We start from the raw sequence: 23,115 nt of genomic DNA, 5'->3' as shown, positions 1-23,115 counted from the left end.
TGTTATACTTCAGTCACAGATAAATGGAGGAAAGGGTAGACCGTAAAAATAGGGGAAGCTACATTCAAACGCCAGTATGCAGTATGCTGACATGCAGCGTTCCTTTAGCTGATTGAATGAAAAAGAGTTTTTGTTACTGTAGAAAACCTGTCCTTAAGACAATTCCAGAGTGACAGTCCCCTTCGTGTCACCATTCATACTTACAAGAGCTTATGTGTGCCAGTGTTAGGGGCTTAGGAGTCTTCTGACACTTAATTGCATTCCTTAGAAAGCTGTGCTGTTATTACTGGTCTTTTTCCATGATTTCTCTCATTCTTTCAATTCACAGCTCAGATTGGAAATAAAAGGTGGTCTAAAGTGCTATTAGTTGTGCAGTTCTTTCCAAGAAATTGTTTTTACTTTGGTAGGTAAACTGTTAGCCCCTGTCTGTACCACGAGGGGGAAGGCGTCTGCCGTTCTTCCCCTTTAATGAGGAACAGTATAATGAAAAAAAATGACCCTTTGCAGTGATTGCTGCAGAGGAGTGTGTGATGGAAGGACAGATGATACAGCTGGTTACATCTAGACTTTTGGGATTATGTATGGAAAGTACTTGTTAAAAATTATGTTGGAAATCAAAGGCAAATGTAATTCTGCGCTTGTTCGTACCTTCTGAATATTTTGGTGTTTAGTACAAAAGAAAACTCTCCTGCCTCTGTTGGACATGCTGGCCCTGTTAGGAAGCTTTTGAGTATTTTGTGCTGTGCTACTCTCGCTTCACTTCAGGGTCTTGGATGTCCCATGATGCTGTTTTCCATGATGGTGCTGTGTTCCACAGCTGTTACCACTCACAAATGACATCTCCTTGAAAAAAAATCCTAAGCTTGACCAGTTCCCTGGTTTTTTTCCCCTACATCAAGATACAGGTGTCTCCTCATACCTTTTTATGTCTGCTCATTTAAGTGCTTGATACCTTCTCTGTTTTCCTTTTTTACTGCTTTTTAGTGTTAAAATACTAGTAGTTGTTTTGATGAGGCTTATTAGGAAAAGCACCCAAGAACCATGAATGTCTTTGTCTAGGTGGGGCTGTGAAAATTAGGATCATATTGCCTTTAACCCCATTAATGTTCTCTCCCACCTCTGCTAATTCAACAGGAGTAGGGAGGTGCTGTGTGCAGAGACACTCCAGGTGTGCCCAAAAGACATCTGTAGGCAATGAATGTAACTGTGAGGTCTGTCTTGGAGAACATTGCTTTATAAGAGTGCGGAATCTGCTCTTGGATATCATTTTGTTTCATCAGCTCTTATGCTAGGTACTTTGTCACAAATCACTGGATGGGAAATAAATGTCAGCTGTATCTGGAAAAAAGAGCCCTCTGTAATTAAGTACAATCACTAAAACAAAGCAAGAATTAGAACTTTGCTCATTTTCGTGCTGACCACTGCCTTCCCACCTGTTTTTCATCCTGGGGCCTGACTGATGCAGCATGTGTATATATAACTTACTCTCCCTGTTCTGCCCTTCTGACTGACTGCACACCCAATTTCAGGAAAGCTAGAGCTGCTAGTCTTCTGGTTTCTTACCCCTCTGTTACCATATTCTTATTTTCAACCAGATGCGCAGTAAGTAGCGGCTTCACTATTTTGCACACTGTGGATGTAATTTTTTTTCCCCCCTTTGAAGTCAGAAATGTAATGGGGTTGGGGATCCAATGGTTCTAAGTGTAGGTGGGGTTGAAAGCAAGTAATTGATGAAAGGAGTAAGAATGGTAACAAATGTTACTTGAACCATATTTTGTTGTTGTTGTTGTTGGGTTTTTTCCCTTCCTATTTGGTGTCCTAGGTAATATTCAGAGTAGCTGAGAGTATTTTATGATGGGTTGCTAGCTGCCCTTGATGGAAGGGCACAAAGTTCCCAAAGGTGAGTCTGGAAAGAAAATCCAGAGGTGTTACAACCATCCGTTTGGGAAGCGGTACCTGTCTTGTTACCTCTCTGTTGGCTGTTCTTGAGTTTCCATCATACTTCTGAACCTTGTTGAAAACTAGCACTCTGGAAGTGGTTTTCAAGGATGTATCCTGTGGGGCTACCTCTGAAGCCAGCTGTGCTCTTCCTTTTGTCTTGGAAGAGACTGATCCAGCAAAGTCATAGTCAGAGCCCCACATCCTGTACTCTGGTGAGGTTGTATTTTTTTTATGCACACAGCATGGCTTTTCCCTTTGTACTTTCTCTATGGAGACAGAGCTTTCTAATGATCTCCTAAACCAGTGGAAGGATGTAGGTGCCTCTAAATGTTACTGCAGCAAGAAGTTGTTTTGTCCATCTTTTCATGCCTTTTCCCTGCTGACCCCAGTACAGAAATAGTGTTTGCTGTGGTGAGTGTGTAAGTTGCACTTAGTTTGTGCTGCTCATTGCATGGTGCTGTGGTTTCTCCTTATTCATCTTAATACTTACTGGACCTGCAAAGTAAAAAGTGTTCATTAAAAAAAAGAGAACAAAGATGACAAAACATTAATGGGATGGAGGCCTGTTCTGCATACTAGTGGTGCTGTTTGGGGCAGTTGACCTTTTTTTTGGTCAGTACTGCTTCCCAGTGCCCCTGAAAAGAGTGTTAGGTTTATCTTTCCAAAATGCTGTGTTGTTTTCTTTAAGGTTGTGTTGGTGTAGTTTATTGTTTTTACTGTGGGCTTGGAGAATTTAAGCTCCTTGCTTTCTGGTAACTTGCCTCACTGTGCTTCATGCACAGGCTCTGACCAATTTCTAGTAAGCCATTTCTCAGTTTTGTGGCTTCCCAACATCCTGTGTTTAGATAACAGGTTTTAGATGCAGGCTTCATCTGTATTTCCTTAATTCAGGGTTTATTCTCCCATGTCTTTCCTCAGATAATACATGAGAAAACTTGAGCATTATGCTGTCTTACTGAAACAAGAGGTCAAAATGACTATAATTATGTATAATTTTTTCCACTTCGTGTGGAGAAGATTTGAGGATTGAACTTAATCTGTTCTGTGACTGTTAGAGTCTTCTGATAAGCTGGATCAAAGTGTGCCTAGTGCTTTTTAATTGCAAATTACTGTGAAAAATAGGCATATATATATATTAGCTATCAATTGCAGAAACAGATTTGTATCTCAAATGCATTTGCTTTTCTCTATGTTAATGTTTTCTTTAACATTTAAAACTTTTCTAGGATTTTGGAAGCTGCAAGATGTTCACATCTTACAGATGCTGGTTTTACGCTTTTAGCACGGGTAAGGGTCGTTTCAGGAGGTTAGAGCTTGTCTTGTTTTCATTGCTGCTGAACAGCTGTGAATTGATGTAGTCCTGCTGGGAAGGAATATGAGAAGAAGAAAAATAAAGTAGGAAGAACCCAGTGGAGGAGGGGACTAAAAAGCATGATTTTATTTCTGGATTATACTTAGAGCTGCAACTTATCTATTTTGCCATCTATCATTGCATTTTCCACTTCCCCCCTTTTTTTAAGTATGTTTCAATTGAATTTATTATGCTTAACATAATTCTGAACTTGTTCTATGTATTCTAGCCAAACTTCCCCTATAAAAATGATGCATATCTTTGTGATATTTATACCCCCAAAATCACCATATAATATTATTCTGATCATACCTTTTAAGTTACAAAAATACTTACATTATAAACTATAAACACTTGTGCCCTGATTCATGCTGTAAATATGTAAAGGAAGCATATTGATGGTATCAAATGCTTCAAGTTAGACTTGTATGCTTGCTGGTTTAGGAAATCTGAACACAAAAATAATACTCTGTAAATGGGATTCATTTATGCTGATGATACTTAGTGTGAATGAAAGGTATTTTTTCTACCCACAGTGGTTAAACAGAGTGCTTTTCTAATCATTCAGCACTACAGCCTTGGGCTTTCGATAGCCACCTCAAGCCTGCTTTTGGGAGCTGCAAGTTAAACCATTTCTTCCTATGCCCGTAAAAAAGGGGTTGGGGTTTGGGCTGAGCCATGGCATCATGTGGTCTGCTTTGAGGTCACAAGGTTACATCATTTTCTTGAAAGTAGTCATGATCAGATGTTGAAAGCACTTCCTAAAAGCTTGCTAGGGATCTCTCAGAATATTGGGAAAATTGATTGTATAAATGTGAAGGGCAGCTTTCTCCCAGCCTATTTTAATATTTTCAGCATTCATTAGCAAAGCAAATTGTTTTTAAGGCTGCTTTCTAATGTGAAGAGAGATGTTCCATGGGCTTAAGTGTGTTTCAGATTAGTTTGGTGCAGGTTGATGTACGCAGAAGCTGGATTTATCTGTATGCAAAATAGTTAGCTTTAGTGCACAGACTATAAATACCATAGGTTTGAATTGAAGTTGACCCCAAAAGGGGGAAGGGAAGCAGGGGTGGGTGAGTACTGATATATCCTGTTCAAACCTTACAGGGCATGAAGGAGACATTTCACTTAGTAAGAGAAAGGCTGGAATGTAGAGGTTTGAGAGGGAGGTGGTGTATTGCTTGCAAATTTTCTCCCCCCCCCCCATTTTTTGTCCTTTGGTGGTGATCAAATACTTGAAGGGATTTAGCTCACAATTTCCTCTTGGAAGCTGTGCTATCCTGTATTACTAGCACTGTGCATGATTGTATGTCTATATGTTGCTTTATTTCATCTTTTGTTTATCTGTTTGTTTGTTGTTTATTTTAGAATTGCCATGAGCTGGAGAAGATGGACTTGGAAGAGTGTGTTTTGGTGAGATTTAATATGAAAAGGAATATTGAACATCCAGTATAAGAATGCAGTGCATTAGCACTTTTAGATGTGCTTTGTTTTTTATTAATAGTGCTCTTTGTGATAGTAAATAAAAATAATTGTTGGGAAATTCTATACAGGGAAATACTTGAAGAGTAACAGGTGATTGGATATTTTCCAGAAATAACAGAACCTTCATCTGGTAGAGAAAGAGCTATCTTATTTGAAGGTAACTCTCCTGCTGTCTGCTGCTTATGGTTGGTTTCTTTTATTTCTAGATAACTGACAGCACATTGATACAACTTTCTATACACTGTCCTAAGCTACAAGCATTGGTAAGTTTCACTCTTTGTTTGTGAACTTTAATACATCCCCCAAAACCACACATGTACACAACTCCTGCAATATAAAACCAGGCTGTTCACTCTGTATCTAGAAAAAGTTCCTGATGTAGTATGATACTGTGCAAAATATATGTAAGTTTTGTAAGTATTCTAAAAGAAGCAGATTACTCCTAAAATATTTACATGCATTGTGTGATTAAAAAAACTACCAAATCAGTGAGTAATAACCAGAAAGCTTATATTTTATGGTTAACATCCTTCATATTTGATTACTTAGTTCAACTTGCAGTACTCAGATCCTTTATAGATACTCTTAAGTGTTCACTAATAGTTTTCTTAGGGACTATGACACTTTACATCAAATATTGAATAAACAAAACCACCCAGTGAAGATAAATGTAATCACTCTGTAATCAGTTTTGCATGCAAGGAGGTTTTCCCAAGGACTACATTTACATAGTAAATTACAGAAGGTGTTTTTGACCTAGACTTTTGAATGTAATTGGAGAGGACAGAGATGCCTTCAGTGGCGTACCCTGCTTACTGTATTTCAAAGAAGTGTTTTCTAGGGAGTGGTTGCTTAGATCTTTCAGAACATCAAAAACAATTTCAGGTGATATAAATTTGGCTGTTCTTCAGTCAAGGGACTCCAAAATTACTAGACTGTCTTTACAGTAGGAGCTCCTGTATTTAGGGCCAGTTGTCCCATAAGCGTAGATTTGTTATATACTACTTCATATCTACATGAGAGAACAAGTATCTTTATAATCTGTTCTTAGATGGGATTAAAGGATGGTTTGCTGCTTCATTAATTAAATTGTGTTATGATTAGTGTTACTTGGTGTTACTAAGGTAGCAACATGAGGAGAGATGGCTTTTGAAAAGGAGCTTGTTCACTATTTTTTATTGTTGTTGTTTTTTATTCTTGCTTATTAATTGTCCAACCTCATTTCTGTACCGTAATTCTTAATGTTAAGCCAAACAAGAGTTGTCAGGAGATGTGGAGCCATTTATATGGGACACTTTCCGTTCTTTTGTGACAGATGTGTTTTTGTATTGTAATCCCAACTGTAACCAGTACTTGCAAGAGATCTTTTGTACCAGTTCTGCTAGTGCTTCACCAGAGATATCATAAAACCTCATAATTTCCAAGTATTTTTCTGAACCTGCTCCTGTTTGCTGGTCTTTGTGTGTTAGCCCACAGACAGGGAAGTGTGGCATTGGTAAAATAACAAACCTTTTCTAAGGAAACCAGAAAAATTGATTATTTTTTGTTGTTGATGTGTAGATCCTGTGTGTAGGAAGGATACATACACAAAGACTGAGTGAACAGTGATGGCTGAGAATTACAGGGAAAGAAAAAACAGACTAGCAGGTGCCAAATAGCTTATGTGAACTGATCTTGATACTTTAAATGTGAAATCACATACTGTTGATGGTTCTGTAAACTCTTGTGCAGCTGTGCTTTAGCAGACGGTTCTGTAAACTCTTGTGTAGCTGTGCTTTAGCATATGTTCAGGTATATTTGCAGTTTAAACAAATATTTTGGAATTGCAGAAATCAACTTTGAATTTGTTTCTTGGTTTTTGGAAACTCAGTAGATGGTGGAAATAAGCAAAAGCACTGTTAGACCAATTATAACCAACTATTAATCTTCATCAGTATCAGAGTACTCAAATGCTTTATTACTTACTGGACTTAAACACTTTCACCACAAATTACTACTTAATAATTGTACATGCAAATTATTAGAGAAACTATTAAATACTCCTGATATTCCTGGAGATCAGAAGACAATTGAATTCTTCAGTTCATCATACTGTTTCTTAACTGTCACAGTATATCATGCCCCATATTTGATTTATACATAGCATTTAGTATGTATTAACAAAGAATTTGAACCTCTCTGTTTGTTCCAAAGATTTCAAGCAGTTGTCTTTGTAAAATTCTACATTATTAATGCTTTCTAACAGTGTCATGAAGTCAGAAAAATCATGTGGTTTAATGCGAAGTGTGTATCATTTGGCATATTTGTTTTACAAAGTTTGATAACTCAGCTGTACATCCTGTATTGTCCTTTCAGTACCAAATACAGTGTCTCAGAAAAGCTGATTTTAAAAGCTGCTTACTTCCTGGGATGGAAAACACTTAATTAGCCAGCAGACTCCTGCCATAGCCAACAGCTTCACATAACCTCCTGTCCTTCCTTGAAACAGCAAGTCTATTATAAATGTTCTTTAACCCTGCAGCTGCTGATTGTTTCCAGGCTGTGAGCCAAATCAAATGCTCAGAACATATATAGAGAGAAAGTAGGTATAGGAGAGAACTTAAGTATTTAAAAGAGTTGATAGACTTGCAGAATGTAAACATGTTATAATATAAAACACTGTTGATGGGGCAAGCATGTAATTTCTGTTGTCTTTTGGAGACAGTATGCACTAGTTGTGGTGTTGCTTGGAGTCACTGCCAGCTGCTCACACTTGGTGGGTGATTAAAATTGGACCAGTTGGAGGTGAAGGGAAGCTGCTGTGGTGGTTCCCCATCAGACTCGGGGGGAGTTGCAGACCTGTCTGCCAGCCTCTTCTCTGGTTACTTGTTCAACCTGTTGAGCAAAGGAGGAAAAAAGTTGAGGGGCAAGTTGTTCTAAAAGGCAGGACAGACCCCGTGTGTCTGGTAGCAGGCAAGAAATGCTCATGACTCTAGCTGAGGTAAAATAAGGGTAAGGTTGGTAGTCCTCAGGCTTTCTTGTCAGGCTGAAATAAAAGAACGTAGATGGGATGTACTGAGAGAAGGGAAGGGTTACGTGTTTGATTTGGGTGATTGGCAGGAGGTACTTTTGAGTGCTAGTTAGCTTGCGCCAAGTTACAAAGCATTTTTGGATCGCTGCAAGTGTGTCTTCATCCATTGCTGTCTGAAAAAAAAACTTGTGGCAAGGAAATGCTACTTGAAAACCAGTCACCATTAGACTTAGAAACAAGTACAGGCAAGACATAGGCATGAGCATAATAAAGCAAGGAACTAGCCCAGAGCGAGAGGAGTAAGAGGTCATAGATCCCACACGTTTCTAATGCAGAAGACTTGAGAACATTCATTTCACTGGTGACAAGGAGTGTTTTTTAAGCCTCTTCTGAGGAAAGTCTGTTTCCTGTTGTCATCATCATTGCTTCTCCAAAAGTCATGAATTTCCTAAAGGAACCAGGAAACTGTTTTATGTGGTGCTACTGCCCAAGATGCTGCAACTTTTTCCATCCTCTTGAAATTCAAGAGGAAAAAAATATGTTGAAGAGGAGAATTTTTTAGTTTATTTTACTGACTGATGCAGAAAAGACTTGTTCCTGCAGCTGTACAAGATGTTTATTACTCCTTGTAGGTACAGCCTGAGGCGCTAAGCGCTCATGGTTTTTTGAAATCATTATTTGGCATATCAGTCCAGTCTGATTGTTCTTTATCTATGTGGATTTGCGCAGGCTTGGTCCTGGTGGTATGTATGAAAACATGGTAGCTGTGAAACAGTAACTCCTGTCAGTAGATACTCCTCTGTTCCTGCATGTTCTTGATCATCCTTTGAAGTTGTCGCCTGTTTCTGGTGTGGCACATGTGCTGTTTGCACCTGTCAGTAACAGAGGTGCGTGACAATTGGAACTGAATTGCCACATTGATAGAGAGCAAAAGGGCCTGAGGAGTTGGCCAGTGATGCCTGTTTTGGGACTCTAACTCACTTTGAAGCAAAGTTAAAGTACACAGCCCTTCTTTTGTTGAGTAGAGCTGTTTCTTTTGTTACTCTTCTGGATTTCAGCTGTGTACTCTTTGTAACTGCCACTAGAATGAAGAGGTTGAAGAGGACTTCTGATGTTTAGAGGACAGAGTAATTAGGGCCAAGTGGTGTCGCTAACTGTTTGCCTCTCTGTTTCAGAGCTTATCTCACTGTGAATTGATCACTGATGATGGGATTCTTCATCTGAGCAACAGTACGTGTGGTCACGAGAGGCTGCAAGTACTAGAGCTTGATAACTGTCTTCTCATCACTGATGTGACTCTGGAACACCTGGAAAACTGCCACAACTTGGAGAGAATTGAGCTGTATGACTGTCAGCAAGTCACGCGAGCCGGAATCAAACGAATCAGAGTACGTGTTTGCTGACTTGTTCCGGCAGGAATGCCTGAGGTGTTGATACTGCTTGGGATTGTACAAATCCTGCAGATGTCCCAGGCAAGGGAGGATGGAAAAACAAAGTCTGAATATCGTTCTGTTAGGTCCCCACCTCTAGGGACTAAAGGTAGCTCTTCTATATGAGCAGTAGTAATTGTTTATAACTCATGACACACTTGCTGTTGGAATGAAGAGTGCTTAACTTCTGCTTTCTGTATTTTTTCAAGTACAGGCTTCTATGTTTTTAGGATTGTGTAGTGGTATTCTTAAACTCTTAAAATATACATTAATATGCAGAGCCAATAGTAGAACATCTGTGTGGAGATTTCAGTTAATAGGTTGTGGGGCTGTTAGGCCCTGGAATCCAGCCACAAACTTTTCCTCTGTGTACCCCCCCATTAGGTCAGCGACCACCTTCCTTGGGGGCAGTGTTTTAGCCTTACTGTTAAAACTCGTCTGCAGCTTCGTATCCCAGATTCCTGTCCAAACACTTTTGCAATTGGAAAGCTCATCCCTGATTGATAGTGACTGTTGAGGGCAGATGCCCTGTTCTATACCATGCTGCTTTCTAGGATGAGAGAAGCAGGGAATATGAGAGACGGGATACAGATGAGCGAGTCTTTTGTCACTAGCCAGGGGTCTGTCTCTCCCCTGCAGCAGAACACATGCCTCTCCTGACAGGGAGCTCTCTGGCCTGATGGGTGCTTTGTTGGGAAGTAAGTGGGAACCCTGAGCAGGTGAGTGTGCCCAGACATTAATTAGTGTGCCTTAGCTGAATGGGATATGAGAATTACATGTCAGAAGACAGCCTGGATAGTATCAAGTGTATAGATGCTTGCTTTTTGGCTAACCAACCTTAGTGAGAGCCCACTTGTTGGCAGTAATTGAGGTGTATGGCTGCTTTTTACTAGTTATGTTTGTTCCTCTCCCATCGTAACACAGACTTTTCATCCACAGGCTCATCTACCTCATGTCAAAGTTCATGCTTACTTTGCTCCAGTAACTCCCCCTCCTTCGGTAGGAGGGAGCGGACAGCGCCTCTGCAGATGCTGTATTATTCTTTGACAGTAAGTGCAACCACATAGAAAATTGTGGTGGTGGTGAAGAAGAGAATGGGACTGCAAGTCAGTGGAAGGAGTCGTTTCCTGACAGTCTTAATGGTGGTGTTTGTTTGGTCATCCAGTTTTGTGACAAGAAAAGCATTTTTTTCCAGGTAAAAATCTTAATGTCATGTCATGTGCAGCTGTGGATTAAGTTGGTGATGCTTTGGTTTGTATTAGTAACTCCTTCCTTCTGTTGGCATGAGAACTGAAGTACCATGTAAAATGTGCGGGCATTTCAGCAGTTCACTAAACTTGGAAGTTAATTTGCATTTGTAAGCACTACTCAGCGTGAAGTTCTAACATAACGTGGGGCTCAAGTCCATCACACCAAGGAACTGAACCTGCTGTTCTGTAATATACATGACAGATTAAGTATCAGGTTTAAGGACAAATCAGCTTTAGCAGATGTTGACCAAAAAAAGGCAAGGTAATCATGAGCTCTTACAGCAAAACGGCTTCTACTTTTTCATGATTCAGCTTTGTATTTAATTACATAACAGGGTGTAATAGGTAATGTCAAAAGGCAAGATAGTACCTCAAGATAACTATATAAATAGAAATACTTTCCAGGTTTTTGAACTTGGTTCAGTTGAACTATGTGTTAGTATAAAGCTTGCCCATCACTGAAGCATGTTCTAAGCCCAATGCCATCGGCCTTTAAAAGGGGTAAGAAATCCACTGTGGTAGAGCTTGAGCACTCTACTGTTATTGGCTGCCACAATCATTCATGGTGCTTCCTGTAACGCCATTCCTGTGCCCCTTAGTTACCTCCTCTGTGTTTAAGGAAAGGATGCAGCTGTTCTAGGAAGGAGGGGTGCGTTATTCCTGCTTTTCTGTAGATGAGAATGGAAACCAGGTTCAGTTATAGGAACTATGGTGGAGTGAGGAATTCAATTCAAGCTGTTTGTCTCACCTGTTTTAGGGACACAGCAAGCAGATGGGCAAAAAAATCTTTTGGCAGGAGTTGAACCAAACCAAACCTGTGGTTTTCAAATGTAGAAAGCCAAACTCTTCACATTTGGATTATTTAAGAAGCTGTCAACTTCTGAATGATGATAATAATAAAAATCTATGTATTAACTCTTAAGGCCATGCTTTCATCCTTAGTTTTTCAGTGCTAGAGGGTTAGAAAAAATAAACTTTTTTTTATATTAAGCAACTTAATTATCTGAGATAAACTACTCGACAGTTCAGAAAGCTTTTTTGTGTAAGATTGATTGATTGTGTGTATGTTTTAAGAGTTCAGGACCTGTGTGTTCACTAATAGAAATACTGGCTTAAAAAGCAGCTGAAGAAGCTACTACTGGATAGTACTGCAATTCCCCCCCCCCAAGTTTTAAAAGGAGTGTGAACTTGAAGATACTTTTATGGCTAACAACAGCTGGGTTGCGTTCATGCTTCAGTCACAGACGATGGGGACAGCAAATGAAGACCTCAACTTTGAGCTTAAATTAGAGCTAAGAGCACAGTACGTGGGTTTCTTTACTACTAGAAAATAAGCCAATCAGGGCTTGTTTTGCACAGTAGTGAAGTGTTGTTACAATCATACTTATAAGATACTGCTGTATTGGAGAGTTTTAAGCAGATTTTATTCTCAACTGTACCAGGGAAGTCATTGGTACCAGTACGTCAAGATGTGTTGCCTTTTGTTGGCTCATTTTTTTCTAACATAATGAACCTTGTAAGTCTATTGCATTAAAGATGTACAAAACCAAATGGAACCTACCCTCTGATATAGGACACTTAAATAAACAATCAGCTGACGTCAAATTTGAATTGGTTTCCATTATTTCAAATTTCACAAAGTTTTCTATTAGAAGCAGAAGAAAGATCTACATGCATGTGTTGGGTGCAGGATAAACTACAGAGCTAATTTGCTTCTATTACTTACCTTTACCTACTGTTATTGCTAGGGTAAGTAAGTCTTCCAGTTAATCTGAATCTTAACAACAGAAGTAGCTCTAATGTGTTAGAAAGTAAAAAAAAAGAAAAGCACATTTACAAAATTATTGAAAAACATTTATTATACTTAAATTGAAATGTGTACATCTTATTAAAAAACAAAAGCAATTTGCTGGTGCCATAATTTAATTCCAATTTCAAGTGAGCTGGACAAACTACTGTACAACTTTCAATATTCTTTAAAATTAGATATTTGGATACTTTCCAATCAAGGATTTTTCCATTTTTATAAAATATTTGGATTTGAATCTGGTGTGAGCTGAAAAGACACAAGTGTCAGTTCAAGAAAATACTAGGACCAAACAATACCCAAAGATGAACAACTTATAGGCAGAAATGTTTAAGTACATAAAATTTTACTTTCAGTGCAGAAAAAATAACAGGAAAAAAACCCCTAGCTTTGATGAATTTAAATTTTCAAAATGCTACAGCTTTAAGAAGCTTTTCTGCTAAGCAGTTGAGCCAGTTATGAAAGAGAGGGAATGAAAAAAATCAAAGTCGCTTTTCTACATGCTGTAGTAGGGTGTTTACGCTGAACACTGCAGCATAAAAAGCAAACTATTCCCAAGCATTTAAGCCAGAGATCAAAGTGGAACTTTTCAAAGGCACAAAAGTGACAGCTATGATGCTGTCACTTAATGCCTTTTGAAATATTCCCTTCTAAGTACCTAACCAGTTGAAACTTAATGTTAACATAGGAAATGCTGTGCCCTGTCTTTACAAGAAATATCCAAAATACTGAAAAAGCACATTGCCTGTTTCAAAGAAAAGTAAATATTTGGTCGCATGGAAGAGGCACTGTAACAGTTGTACAGTATGGATCAGAGGGTGAAAAAAGGTCAACAGAAAAGTTAAGATACTTGTCCATAATAGCAACTACAGCAAGGCCTTTACCTGCTGGGAAGGAGACTTAAATGGTGCACATTTAGTGTTTCTTAAGCAATTTATTCGATGTTGCTGAAAGCTATGACAGCCCTGTGGTGCCAGTGGGTCATCTTCCCTCATCAGCGTAATTCCACTATGTCATAGAAGTCCACCTCTCACTGCTAGCATTTTTAAACCCACAATTTTACAAGCAAAGAGTTAAACTGCAGCAGTGTTCCGCAGAGAACCTAGGAAACTAAACATAAAGGATGCATAGGCAATTCTTTTCCATTAAGTTTGTTAAAGCAAAACACAATTACTTGGTACCCCATAGGATTTATATTAATTAATCCCTCCAGTAAGGTACTATTGATAATGCAGTTTGCTGCATGCATATATTGCATCTGTCTAGGGCTTCTTAAAAGCCCTGTTCTGGCATTTACACTTCTTACATACACTCTTATACACAATTTACACGGGAAGCTGTTTTGACAGCTTTACTCTCAAAAGACCTGACAACCTGATCACTATCAGCTTAACTACTCATCTCCACACAGATTAGTATGTGCTCTGCTAACATCAGAAAATAAAACCAGCATAAGGTACAAGCAAGTAATAGACAAACTGGCACAGAAAGGTAAATGCCCCCAAATAAGTTTACATTCATCTCCAACTGGATACAGGTAATAGAAAAGCAAGAGCGCTTTACTTCTAGAAACTGTATCTACTGGCCATAATTTGCCTTATTTTCAGTAAAGGGCAAGCACCTTTGCTTACATTGTCTTCCATGCCTGTACATAAGCTGTCATGGCATTATACCTCCCTCTCATGAGGACACTTAGCTATGGCAGTGATAAGAAAGTTCACCTATCAAACAGCTCATTAGAAACATCATTTTGTGTTTTCAATATGAAACATCTTATACGGTGAAGTTAGATCCTAAGGTTTTGGATGATCTTCATAATCTTTAGGCAGGACTTAAAATTCTGCGTTGGAGTATCAGTCTAGCAATCGTGTGACATCACTTCAAAATTATGTGGAAGCCTTCACCATTTTCAGCTGGAAAAGAGAAAAAAGTGTCAGTCTTTTCATAAATGTCAGAGCCAATGCACCAAAACATCGAAGTACGGACTTGGTTTTTACCATGTTGAAGTAGTTCATTCCTACTATGAAATCTTGAACTTGAAATGTGAAGTATCAGTAACTTGCTCTTCAGACTAAATGTGTGAAGAATAACTTTTAAAAATCTCTTTGGGTTGCAGTTATTTCTGAACTCTTCCTATTACACATTAAACCACCTCATTTGACAGTGACAGTTAATATCATAGAAAGAAGTGAACTTCTGCAAGACCAATATAAATCATTAGCATATGTTTTTAATCATCTGTTTTGTGATGCTCAGCCTTAAACTAGAAAGCCAAATGGAAACAGCGTTAAAAAAACCACCCTGTGGATTTTAAGCTTAGAAGCTAGCAGGACCAACAAAAGGCTTAACAACCGAGACAAATGGGTCTCTAACAATCACTAACCACATGAATAGATTTTATACAATGCAAAACAATTAGTTTCAAGTTAGGATGCTCATAAAGTGAAGCACACTTTAAAAATACACCTCCTCTATAGCAAAAACATAGCTTTTAAAAATTTCCTACTTGTACTGAACAAAAAGGTTATGATTAACAATTGGGAATTGGATCTTCAAAGTTGGGACAGTTTCTGTAGGTAAAGTTTGCACAGAGTCAAAGTTGTCCACCGATTATAGCAATTTCCTGGCACCTTTAACCAGAAGTAAACTGGACTCCTAAGAAAGCATTGGATTAATCGGAAACACTAAAGGGAGACTCATACCACCTACAGAGGACACCTGAACAACAATCTCAGTGGACTCAGGTTGGTGGCATCCCCGTTTAACTGCATGCACACAATGAAGATGGTTCCACCCATCTGCTGACAGCATGGGGCAGGGAAGTTCAAGTCTACTAGTTGACGCTAAACAACAGCGTTACAAGAGCAAGTCACTGTTAGGCTGAGGAGACGAGCTGGAGCCTTCCCAGCAAAATGGCAACATCCTGTCTACAGCAGCAACCTACGGAGGACGATTATTTACCCCCAATGAAAGAACAGAATTTTATAGACAGTTCTGCCAACTGTCAGGACTCGGTTAACACTCGATTTCTGAATTTCAGAGGTACTACTGCCAGGACTTTTAAAAATTTTTTTAATTATTTTGAAACCTCACCATTCTCAACAATTATTAACAGCAAGTACAGTTCAGTGATGGTTGACTGAATTTTAAATGAGGTTTGTTATTGAGCACTGCACTGGTTCTGAACTGAAAGCTTGGGGAAAGGACTGAGGTGCTACGCAGAGGCTGAAAGGTCTGGCTGAGAGAGGAGGAACTCACTGGTATTTTCTGCTACTACTGTGTGCAGGGTTTTTGGGGGTTTTTTTCTGGCAAGTCTGCTGTTACTCTTTGCTTGGGAAAGTCTTACTAGGATAGTATTCTGCTTTAAAGAAGGCTCCTTGGTAGAATAAACAAGACTGTTTAAACAAGAATAAAATAGACTGTCAGAAAAGACACTGTACCTTTTATTGTGGTGAATAAGAAACAACTCTCATCTTGAAAGTTCTGAACCATCTACCAAAAAAAGAAAAAGTTTTGAAACCCTTGAGTATGACCAATGCAAAACCCAAATACATCAGATATTAAACAGCCTTTTATAAGTAATTGCATATTTCTGCAAGTGACAAGCAGATACCAAATTAAATTAAAATACATTACTGTCAAAATACTACTTGTTGTGACAACCAGTTGGCAGCCTATTACTGTTGGCTGTGTTTTTGGAACTCTAAATATGCGTAGCAGATGCTTGAATAAGCAGAGTTCAACAGTATTTAAACACTCCCTGCCTTTGGGCATGTTCAAAATAAACACATACTAATTACTGCAGCATCTCAGAACTATATAGACCAGTTGCCTTTCTCATCTCATAATTTGTATTTATTCAGGTAGAGGAAGAATGACATTTAAAGGATCCTTCTGCTCATTTTAATGTAAAGGAAAAAATACTCTAAATATCAGAAAATACTAGGTTGCATTATCAAACAGAAAAAACCACTAATAAAGAAGCAAGCATAAGAAAATCCTCCATTCTATTTAATTCATAAGTAAAATCTGTCATGAAAATAAAACTTCCATTACCTGATCACTAACAAGAATGTGGATACCTGTGGGACCCTGTCTGTAAACCTGGTTGATCTGATGCAAAGGAATATTAAATGCCAGAGCAAGCTTGCGTGTGACTTCTGAGGCTGCCATTTCTTCTAAGTAGATTGCATGATAAACTACAAGAAAAAAAATTATTTACGTAAGCATGGTACTAATTGATAACAAGTAACTATATGAAAAAAATCCATATTTGCTTATACCCCAGCTTTAAAAAATTTTAAAAGCTAAAAACCTTTACTTTACCCTCCCCCTGCTCTCACTGAGAAGCATGAACTGCCATGACTTTTCTTTCAAGGTGAAGTCATAAGCACAACTCTCGGACAAGGGGGAGGCTTCTATTTGCCCTGATACTGACGGCAACTTCCACATTTTTTTGCCATATCCTGCACAAAAAGGCATAGTCATGTCAAACAGACTTAAATGGATCTTTAGAGAGTTACCTAAAGATGACTTGGGAGGTATTCTGGACTGTCTCAAAAGAAGCAGGTAATACATGTAAGACTTACACTACTGCACTGTTGCTTCAAATAGGGATGTAGATTTTTTTTTTTGGTAAAGTCTTTTCCAACTCTCTGAATAAATTTCCTACAGATCATTTCAGAGCTGAAGAGCGGTGGGGGAGAAAATACAACACAGCAAACAAGCCGAACAATAAGACAAAGTAGCTATTCAGTTTGATGCTGTATTTACAGTTCTGTAGCTTTATTTAATAGTGCTAGAAGCACTTGGCAGCTCCATTTTTGCACATTATTCTGTCCCAAACCAAAGACTGAAGATATCCAGAGGGAAAAAATATGTATTTGGTAGTATCCTATTTACAGATCCTCCTCCACTTCAATTCTCACATGGAAAATACAAAACTACTATTACAGCCGCAGCCTATATGGGTTTCAGTTGGTTGGGGAGGGAGGTCTCTTCACTCAAAGCCAAGAGCAAGAAAAGAATCATTTCAACTAGCTCCATTCTCTTAATTGTAAGATTGACATGAATTTACAATTAAATAGTAAGTTCCCATCTGTGTTGAAACAACAGCTATCTTCTCAGGAAAATAATACTAAAATCATGAGCCCATACACTGCTTGGCTGTTTTCCCTCATCCAAGCTCTACCAGTTTTAGTTCAGCTGCACAGAAAATGACAGCAAAACCTAACAGAAAATGGGAAAGATTTGAAGTGTTTTATTTGCACATAGCTTTTGCATGCACCTTCATTTATCTGGTTAATACCTTGTCTGTAACAACAGTTAGCACAGCTAATTTGAGAGCTTCTTAATTAATTACCACGTATCATGGTTTAACCCCAGCCAGCAACTAAGCACCACGCAGCCGCTCGCTCACTCCCCCCCATCCAGTGGGATGGGGGAGAAAAATCGGGAAAAAGAAGTAAAACTCGTGGGTTGAGATAAGAACGGTTTAATAGAACAGAAAAGAATAAACTACTAATGATAATGATAACACTAATAAAATGACAACAGTAGTAATAAAAGGATTGGAATGTACAAATGATGTGCAGTGCAATTGCTCACCACCCACTGACCGACACCCAGCTAGTCCCCCAGCGGCGATTCCCCGCCCCCACTTCCCAGTTCCTAAACTAGATGGGACGTCCCATGGTATGGAATACACCGTTGGCCAGTTTGGGTCAGGTGCTCTGGCTGTGTCCTGTGCCAACTTCTTGTGCCCCTCCAGCTTTCTCGCTGGCTGGGCATGAGAACCTGAAAAATCCTTGACTTTGTCTAAACACTACTGAGCAACAACTGAAAACATCAGTGTTATCAACATTCTTCTCATACTGAACTCAAAACATAGCACTGTACCAGCTACTAGGAAGACAGTTAACTCTATCCCAGCTGAAACCAGGACACCACATCACTGCAGTTAGTTTTATCAATGGACTGAAAAAAATCAATGATTTCACCCTGAGAGGTTTTAAGGTTCTGTTCACCCCGTGCAGTTTTAAAACAGCAATGTCGTTCTGAATACAACTTCCTGCGGTTTCTTTGTACATGAGAAACAGAAATTCAGCCTCTTCACTATTCTTTTTTCCTTCACACCTATCTCGGTTTAGACTTTTTAAGATACAGAAATGGTATGCTGAGAGACCCCTATGCGCCATACCATATATTGCACCGTTGCTATCACCATTGCCTGCATCTTGTCTTTCCAGTTGTATGCTCCTTAATGGCTCCTGACAGACATAGATTGTTAAACGGGGCCTAACAGACCTGCAATTCAAAGAAATCACACATCAGAGAAATGGTTGCTTGCCCTGGAAATACAGAAACTGATATGCCACAAATGTAGATTTGTTATGCTAATAGTACACTTGAAACATTTTCTTTCACTGACAAAAAAAAAAAAAAAAATTTAATATAATGTTAAGTTGTCTCTCAGATGCTACTGCATTTAAACAAAATTTCAATTCCGAGTTCATCAAGACGCTGCTTGTTGAAATCGTGGAACATAACTACTGAGTAACTACGACAGTTCTTATAAAAGTCAATGGTAACAAATACCCATTTCAGTCAGAATCAGATACATCAACTGGGATGCTGGCTGTGTTAGCACTCAACACTTGTACCCTCAAAAAGCCTCAGGTTGTTCTTAGCTCCCCTAAATGAGAAGTTTTGTGTCTTGGCAACAAATCCACCTGTTTCCAAGAAATCTGCAGTGCCCAGCTGCACTGGTACCAGTGTTGCAGCCTACCTGTGAAGTTGTCAGTGCCTGCATCTCATCTGGGGTCTGCCCTGAAGGCATATACGGGAGAGAGGCTCTTGTTAAACATACTGCTGCCAAGTAAGTCCTGAGAGAGCTCACACAGGCATCGAGGCCCATCCTGAGACTGACTTCCCAGATCTCCCGAATCTAAGGATGGAGGATTCTAGTAAATTACAGAAAAAACCCCACTCAACCTCACAATTCAACATACTACCTGGATTTCAGTGCATTATATAGCCGAATTCCATCGGCTGGACCACAGATTTGTACCAGATCTTCTCTTGTCAGCTTTAATAAATCAGCACCTGGAGAAACACATAAGGCTTTTATGAATATTATTTTAGAACAGCTATACTTTTAAAAATAAGTTGTATGTTCATTTAAACCAAGAATAACAAACTCCACCGTTATAAAAATAGAATCTTGCAAACACAAACAAGCAAGTAAAATTTAGAATAGGCACTAGGTAGCACTAAGAAAAAATGACCTATTTTCCAAACATGGTTAGTTTCACTCAACGGCATCGTTGTCTTTGAAAAAGTACAAAGTCTGCAAGGCACACAATTTCTGAAGGGACAGGTGACTGTTCTATATCCCAACAATGGCTTAAATGACTCCAAGTTTTAACTGACACCCAGTCACTGTATTTTAAAACACACACAAAATACAGAGCAAAGATATCTGACAGTTTCTCGCTCAAGGAATCATCCCAGGCATTCAACTAATACATATATCCTCTATGCAATTAAGTTACTACAATGCCCTCATTTACAGAAGATACTGCTAAAGGCTGGCATAACTAAAGCAGTGTGGGGTGAGTCCGGGTTGTGGGATATTTCCATCCAAAAGCAGGTGGTTTTGGTTTTTTTGTTGGTTTTGTTTTTTTTTTTAAATGATCCTGGGAATAAGTGATCTGTGAAAACAGCTGCTTCCCAGAACATTTACTTTAGAAAAGGAAGCTTTAATAAAAGGTACTAAGGAGATCTAAACACAGAATGGAAGGAAAAATCCTTCTTAGAAGCAGCATGGGTGCCAACAAAGAAAAAAACAGTCTGAAAAGTCAGTTGCTGTAATAGATGAGTGGGAGGACAGAAAAAAAAAGATGGTCTGTTTGAAAATGTTCCACAGACAATCTAGAAATGCATAGGTAAAAGTCAGCAAAAGTAATTTGTCATCATAGCCTTTAGATACTGTAATTAAAAAAAACCCCACCACATCAGAGGAAGTATAATAAAAGCTATGTACACTACACCTCTTGCTTCAAAGAAAAATCTATCAGCCAGCTAGTATTTGACTTCCATAAACATATAAAGATAAAAATGAAAAAGAACTGCTTTAAACGTTTTCCAAGAGTCTTTGTCAGGAATTTGGTACTGAAGTACTATGATTGCTAAGCTTTCTCAGTAAACAACAAGCACAGATCAAAACCTAACCAGCAGCAAAAGAATAAATGGTCAGTTTCCAACCCTGCAAGGGTTGACAATAAAATATTGTGCTTTTCCACAATAAAATATTGTGCTTTTCCATTAGGTCCATGGTATTTAAAATAAAAGCATCATCTCCTTGATTAAGGAGCCTTAGTGTGTCAGTCTTGATGAGCTGGTAGATGCTGTTGGTTCAGGGGAAGCTTGCGGCAGCACTGTCCACTGAGGTACAACAGGTTGCTCTGCTAGGAGTACTGAGCCATGCTGAGGAGGGAAAGCCAGGATGGCACTAATTTATTGCTGAGATCACTAGTAGTGCCAAGTAGTTCTTACACATTATATATGTTATTTTGGCCTTTTTTTTCCTCAAATAAATCATGTTCTTATGTGCCAAAAGCTGCAGTTTTTCCAGAGGCCTCATTACCATCTCAAGGTCTGGTCAATTTTTATTTGAAGAAGTCGTACCGCCTGCGCGTAAGAAAACACTGTGGAGCCCTGGTGTCTCAAAATTTTAGTTATTTTTATATTACTATATTATTATTAGCAGTAGTTCACAAAATTTTAGTTACTTCTGCCCATATTGATGTCACCAGAACTATACATAATAATTTTTATCAACACCATGTTTCCATACTGTTTGCTGAGAAAGGCACTGCAAAATACTGGCTCGTACATTAGTGAGATTGCAGAACTTCCTTTCTCAGGGTTGGATGACACCCTCACAGCTTGTTCAGAGAGACTAAATGTGAGGTCATTTCTCAGAATTTGTATATCCTAGCAGAAAACAGTACAAATTTTAGGCAGAAAACATTAGGCAGCTGCAAACATAATTAAGTAGCTACAGAAAAGACAAAGCTTTGAATCTTGCAGATTTCAACAACGCCACATTAGAGAATCTGTACTTTCTGGGCACTGCAGTCTTTACTAGATCGAGTTAGGGAAACATGATCTCAACCAGGGAAGGTGCCTGACACAAAGGGAATCCTGGCAGAAGCATGAACTAAGCAAAGAGGCGGAGAGCAGGCATCATTCATCATATTCTCCCTATCATGTGTCACCAAAGAAAACTGAGAAGGAATTTTACTCATGGTGTGTACTGTGTCATCCCACCCTCTGCACAATTACATGGAAGATTAAAGAAGCAAACAGCAAAACACAGCCCCAGCTAGTGCATCTATTGCCATTTCGTGCTCCCATACACATAGTGGAAACTACACTGACAAACATTTAAGGAAGAGCAATCAGACATTCTGCTGAAATGAAAAAAATTAGACAAATACACGTAGGTAAAGGAATTCTGTTGCATGGGACTGAAGCAGAGTTTGAAACAAAAAAGTATTTGCCATTTCTGTGAATAAGACAACTATTCACAGCTTCAGAGTTCTAGAGAATGAAAGCTTCGTATACTACAATTAAATCTAACTTCTACAAAAAGATCTAACATGGGGCAGATGTTAGCAATTTCTTGCACTTTGAGATCATTGCATGCTGGCTGCCGTCAGGAAACAGCAGAGCAAAATAGACAGCCTGCTGGTCTGACTCACCAAATTCACTCATTTTTCTCAAAGGACTTATCAAGGTCAAAGTGATTTTGCAAACTATCGTCAGAAAAAAATAACCTAGCTTCGTTTTGAGGTCTTAGGGTGAATTTGTGCAAAACAAGCTATAAAAAAAATGCCTTCCAATGCAAATTGAACAATTTAATAAACAATTTAGTAAATTACAATAAATATCAATGCCATATTGTTTTAAGAGAATTATTTTTGCACACAAAACTTGCCGACTAACAAAGAAAGACTCTAAATAAAAAAGTAAACCACAGATACCTGAGAAATTTGAAAAAAGCCTTGTATAGGTAGAGAATCTATGCTTGAGCAACCATTGCTGAGTTTCCTGGATTGTGGCTGAAGGATGAAGCTGCTGTAAGAAACAAGATTGGACATGATAATTTGGATATTAAAAAAAAAAACCCAACCATTAAAAAAATCTCCCTCAGTTAAACACTTCCTCAGTACCTATTGTTATCAAGGTATGTATAAATCAAATATTCTGACACAAATATACAAATATGGCCATGATCAATACCAGAAAGCAAACACTCACATCTCCAGACCCTTGAGAGGTTCCATCTCCTTGATGATTTGGGGAGGAAGAATTGCTACGATAAAAAAAAAAAACCAACCAAAAGTATTACTAGGATTTTATTAAGCAAAATATTTAAGCATTGCTGAAAAATAACTTGAAATTCTCAAAAGAATAAATATCACCTTTGAAAGACAAATTAAATGCTGCATAGAGTGAAACGTAAGTTAAACTCAAGAGAAAGATCATCAGACTTCAATATGCAAGTGATCTGGTTTCTGTTCTGTATATTCTTTATCAGCTGGAGAAGCAGCTTTACCAATACTGACGGGAGGTTGTATGGCCACTTAACTGTCTTAAAGGGTGACTGAGGAAGAGGTAGTAAAATACAAGGCAGGCAAACCTAAAGTATATAGACCAGACAATACCACTGTAAATCATTCCTTGATTACCCAAGTTTGATTACAGTAGTTTAATTAATGCCTCAATATAAAATGTTTTTACCAATACAATTTCTGTTGAAAAGCTTGTGAAGA

The 23,115-nt window shown here is 38.6% G+C and overlaps 2 protein-coding genes across 9 annotated transcripts in view; one reads left to right on the top strand and one right to left on the bottom strand.

Moving 5' to 3' along the window:
- The window catches only part of FBXL2 (F-box and leucine rich repeat protein 2), a 56,206-nt gene extending 44,134 nt beyond the window's left edge, over nucleotides 1-12,072 (top strand). For all 3 annotated transcript variants that reach the window (XM_069810476.1, XM_069810466.1, XM_069810482.1), the window contains 5 exons: nucleotides 3,168-3,228; nucleotides 4,661-4,705; nucleotides 4,984-5,040; nucleotides 8,963-9,175; nucleotides 10,157-12,072. In XM_069810476.1, the coding sequence (XP_069666577.1) occupies nucleotides 3,168-3,228; nucleotides 4,661-4,705; nucleotides 4,984-5,040; nucleotides 8,963-9,175; nucleotides 10,157-10,264 (484 nt within the window). In that variant the 3' untranslated portion in view covers nucleotides 10,265-12,072. The remainder of the gene's footprint in view (nucleotides 1-3,167; nucleotides 3,229-4,660; nucleotides 4,706-4,983; nucleotides 5,041-8,962; nucleotides 9,176-10,156) is intronic.
- A 227-nt stretch (nucleotides 12,073-12,299) lies between these two features.
- Nucleotides 12,300-23,115, bottom strand: part of UBP1 (upstream binding protein 1) — a 40,145-nt gene continuing 29,329 nt past the window's right edge. For 4 of the 6 annotated variants that reach the window (XM_069810416.1, XM_069810457.1, XM_069810423.1 and 1 more), the window contains 7 exons: nucleotides 22,601-22,655; nucleotides 22,324-22,417; nucleotides 19,288-19,378; nucleotides 18,474-18,580; nucleotides 16,331-16,473; nucleotides 15,715-15,766; nucleotides 12,300-14,187 (listed from right to left, as the gene is read on the bottom strand). In XM_069810416.1, coding sequence (XP_069666517.1) covers nucleotides 14,150-14,187; nucleotides 15,715-15,766; nucleotides 16,331-16,473; nucleotides 18,474-18,580; nucleotides 19,288-19,378; nucleotides 22,324-22,417; nucleotides 22,601-22,655 — 580 coding nt within the window. In that variant the 3' untranslated portion in view covers nucleotides 12,300-14,149. The remainder of the gene's footprint in view (nucleotides 14,188-15,714; nucleotides 15,767-16,330; nucleotides 16,474-18,473; nucleotides 18,581-19,287; nucleotides 19,379-22,323; nucleotides 22,418-22,600; nucleotides 22,656-23,115) is intronic. The other 2 variants (XM_069810430.1, XM_069810449.1) reach the window with 1 other exon arrangement.

The sequence above is a fragment of the Haliaeetus albicilla genome, chromosome 2 (genome assembly GCF_947461875.1).
Source record: "Haliaeetus albicilla chromosome 2, bHalAlb1.1, whole genome shotgun sequence".
Taxonomy (NCBI): Eukaryota; Metazoa; Chordata; class Aves; order Accipitriformes; family Accipitridae; genus Haliaeetus; species Haliaeetus albicilla.
Note: the sequence above shows the minus strand (reverse complement) of the source record. Positions and strands in the feature narration are given on the sequence as shown.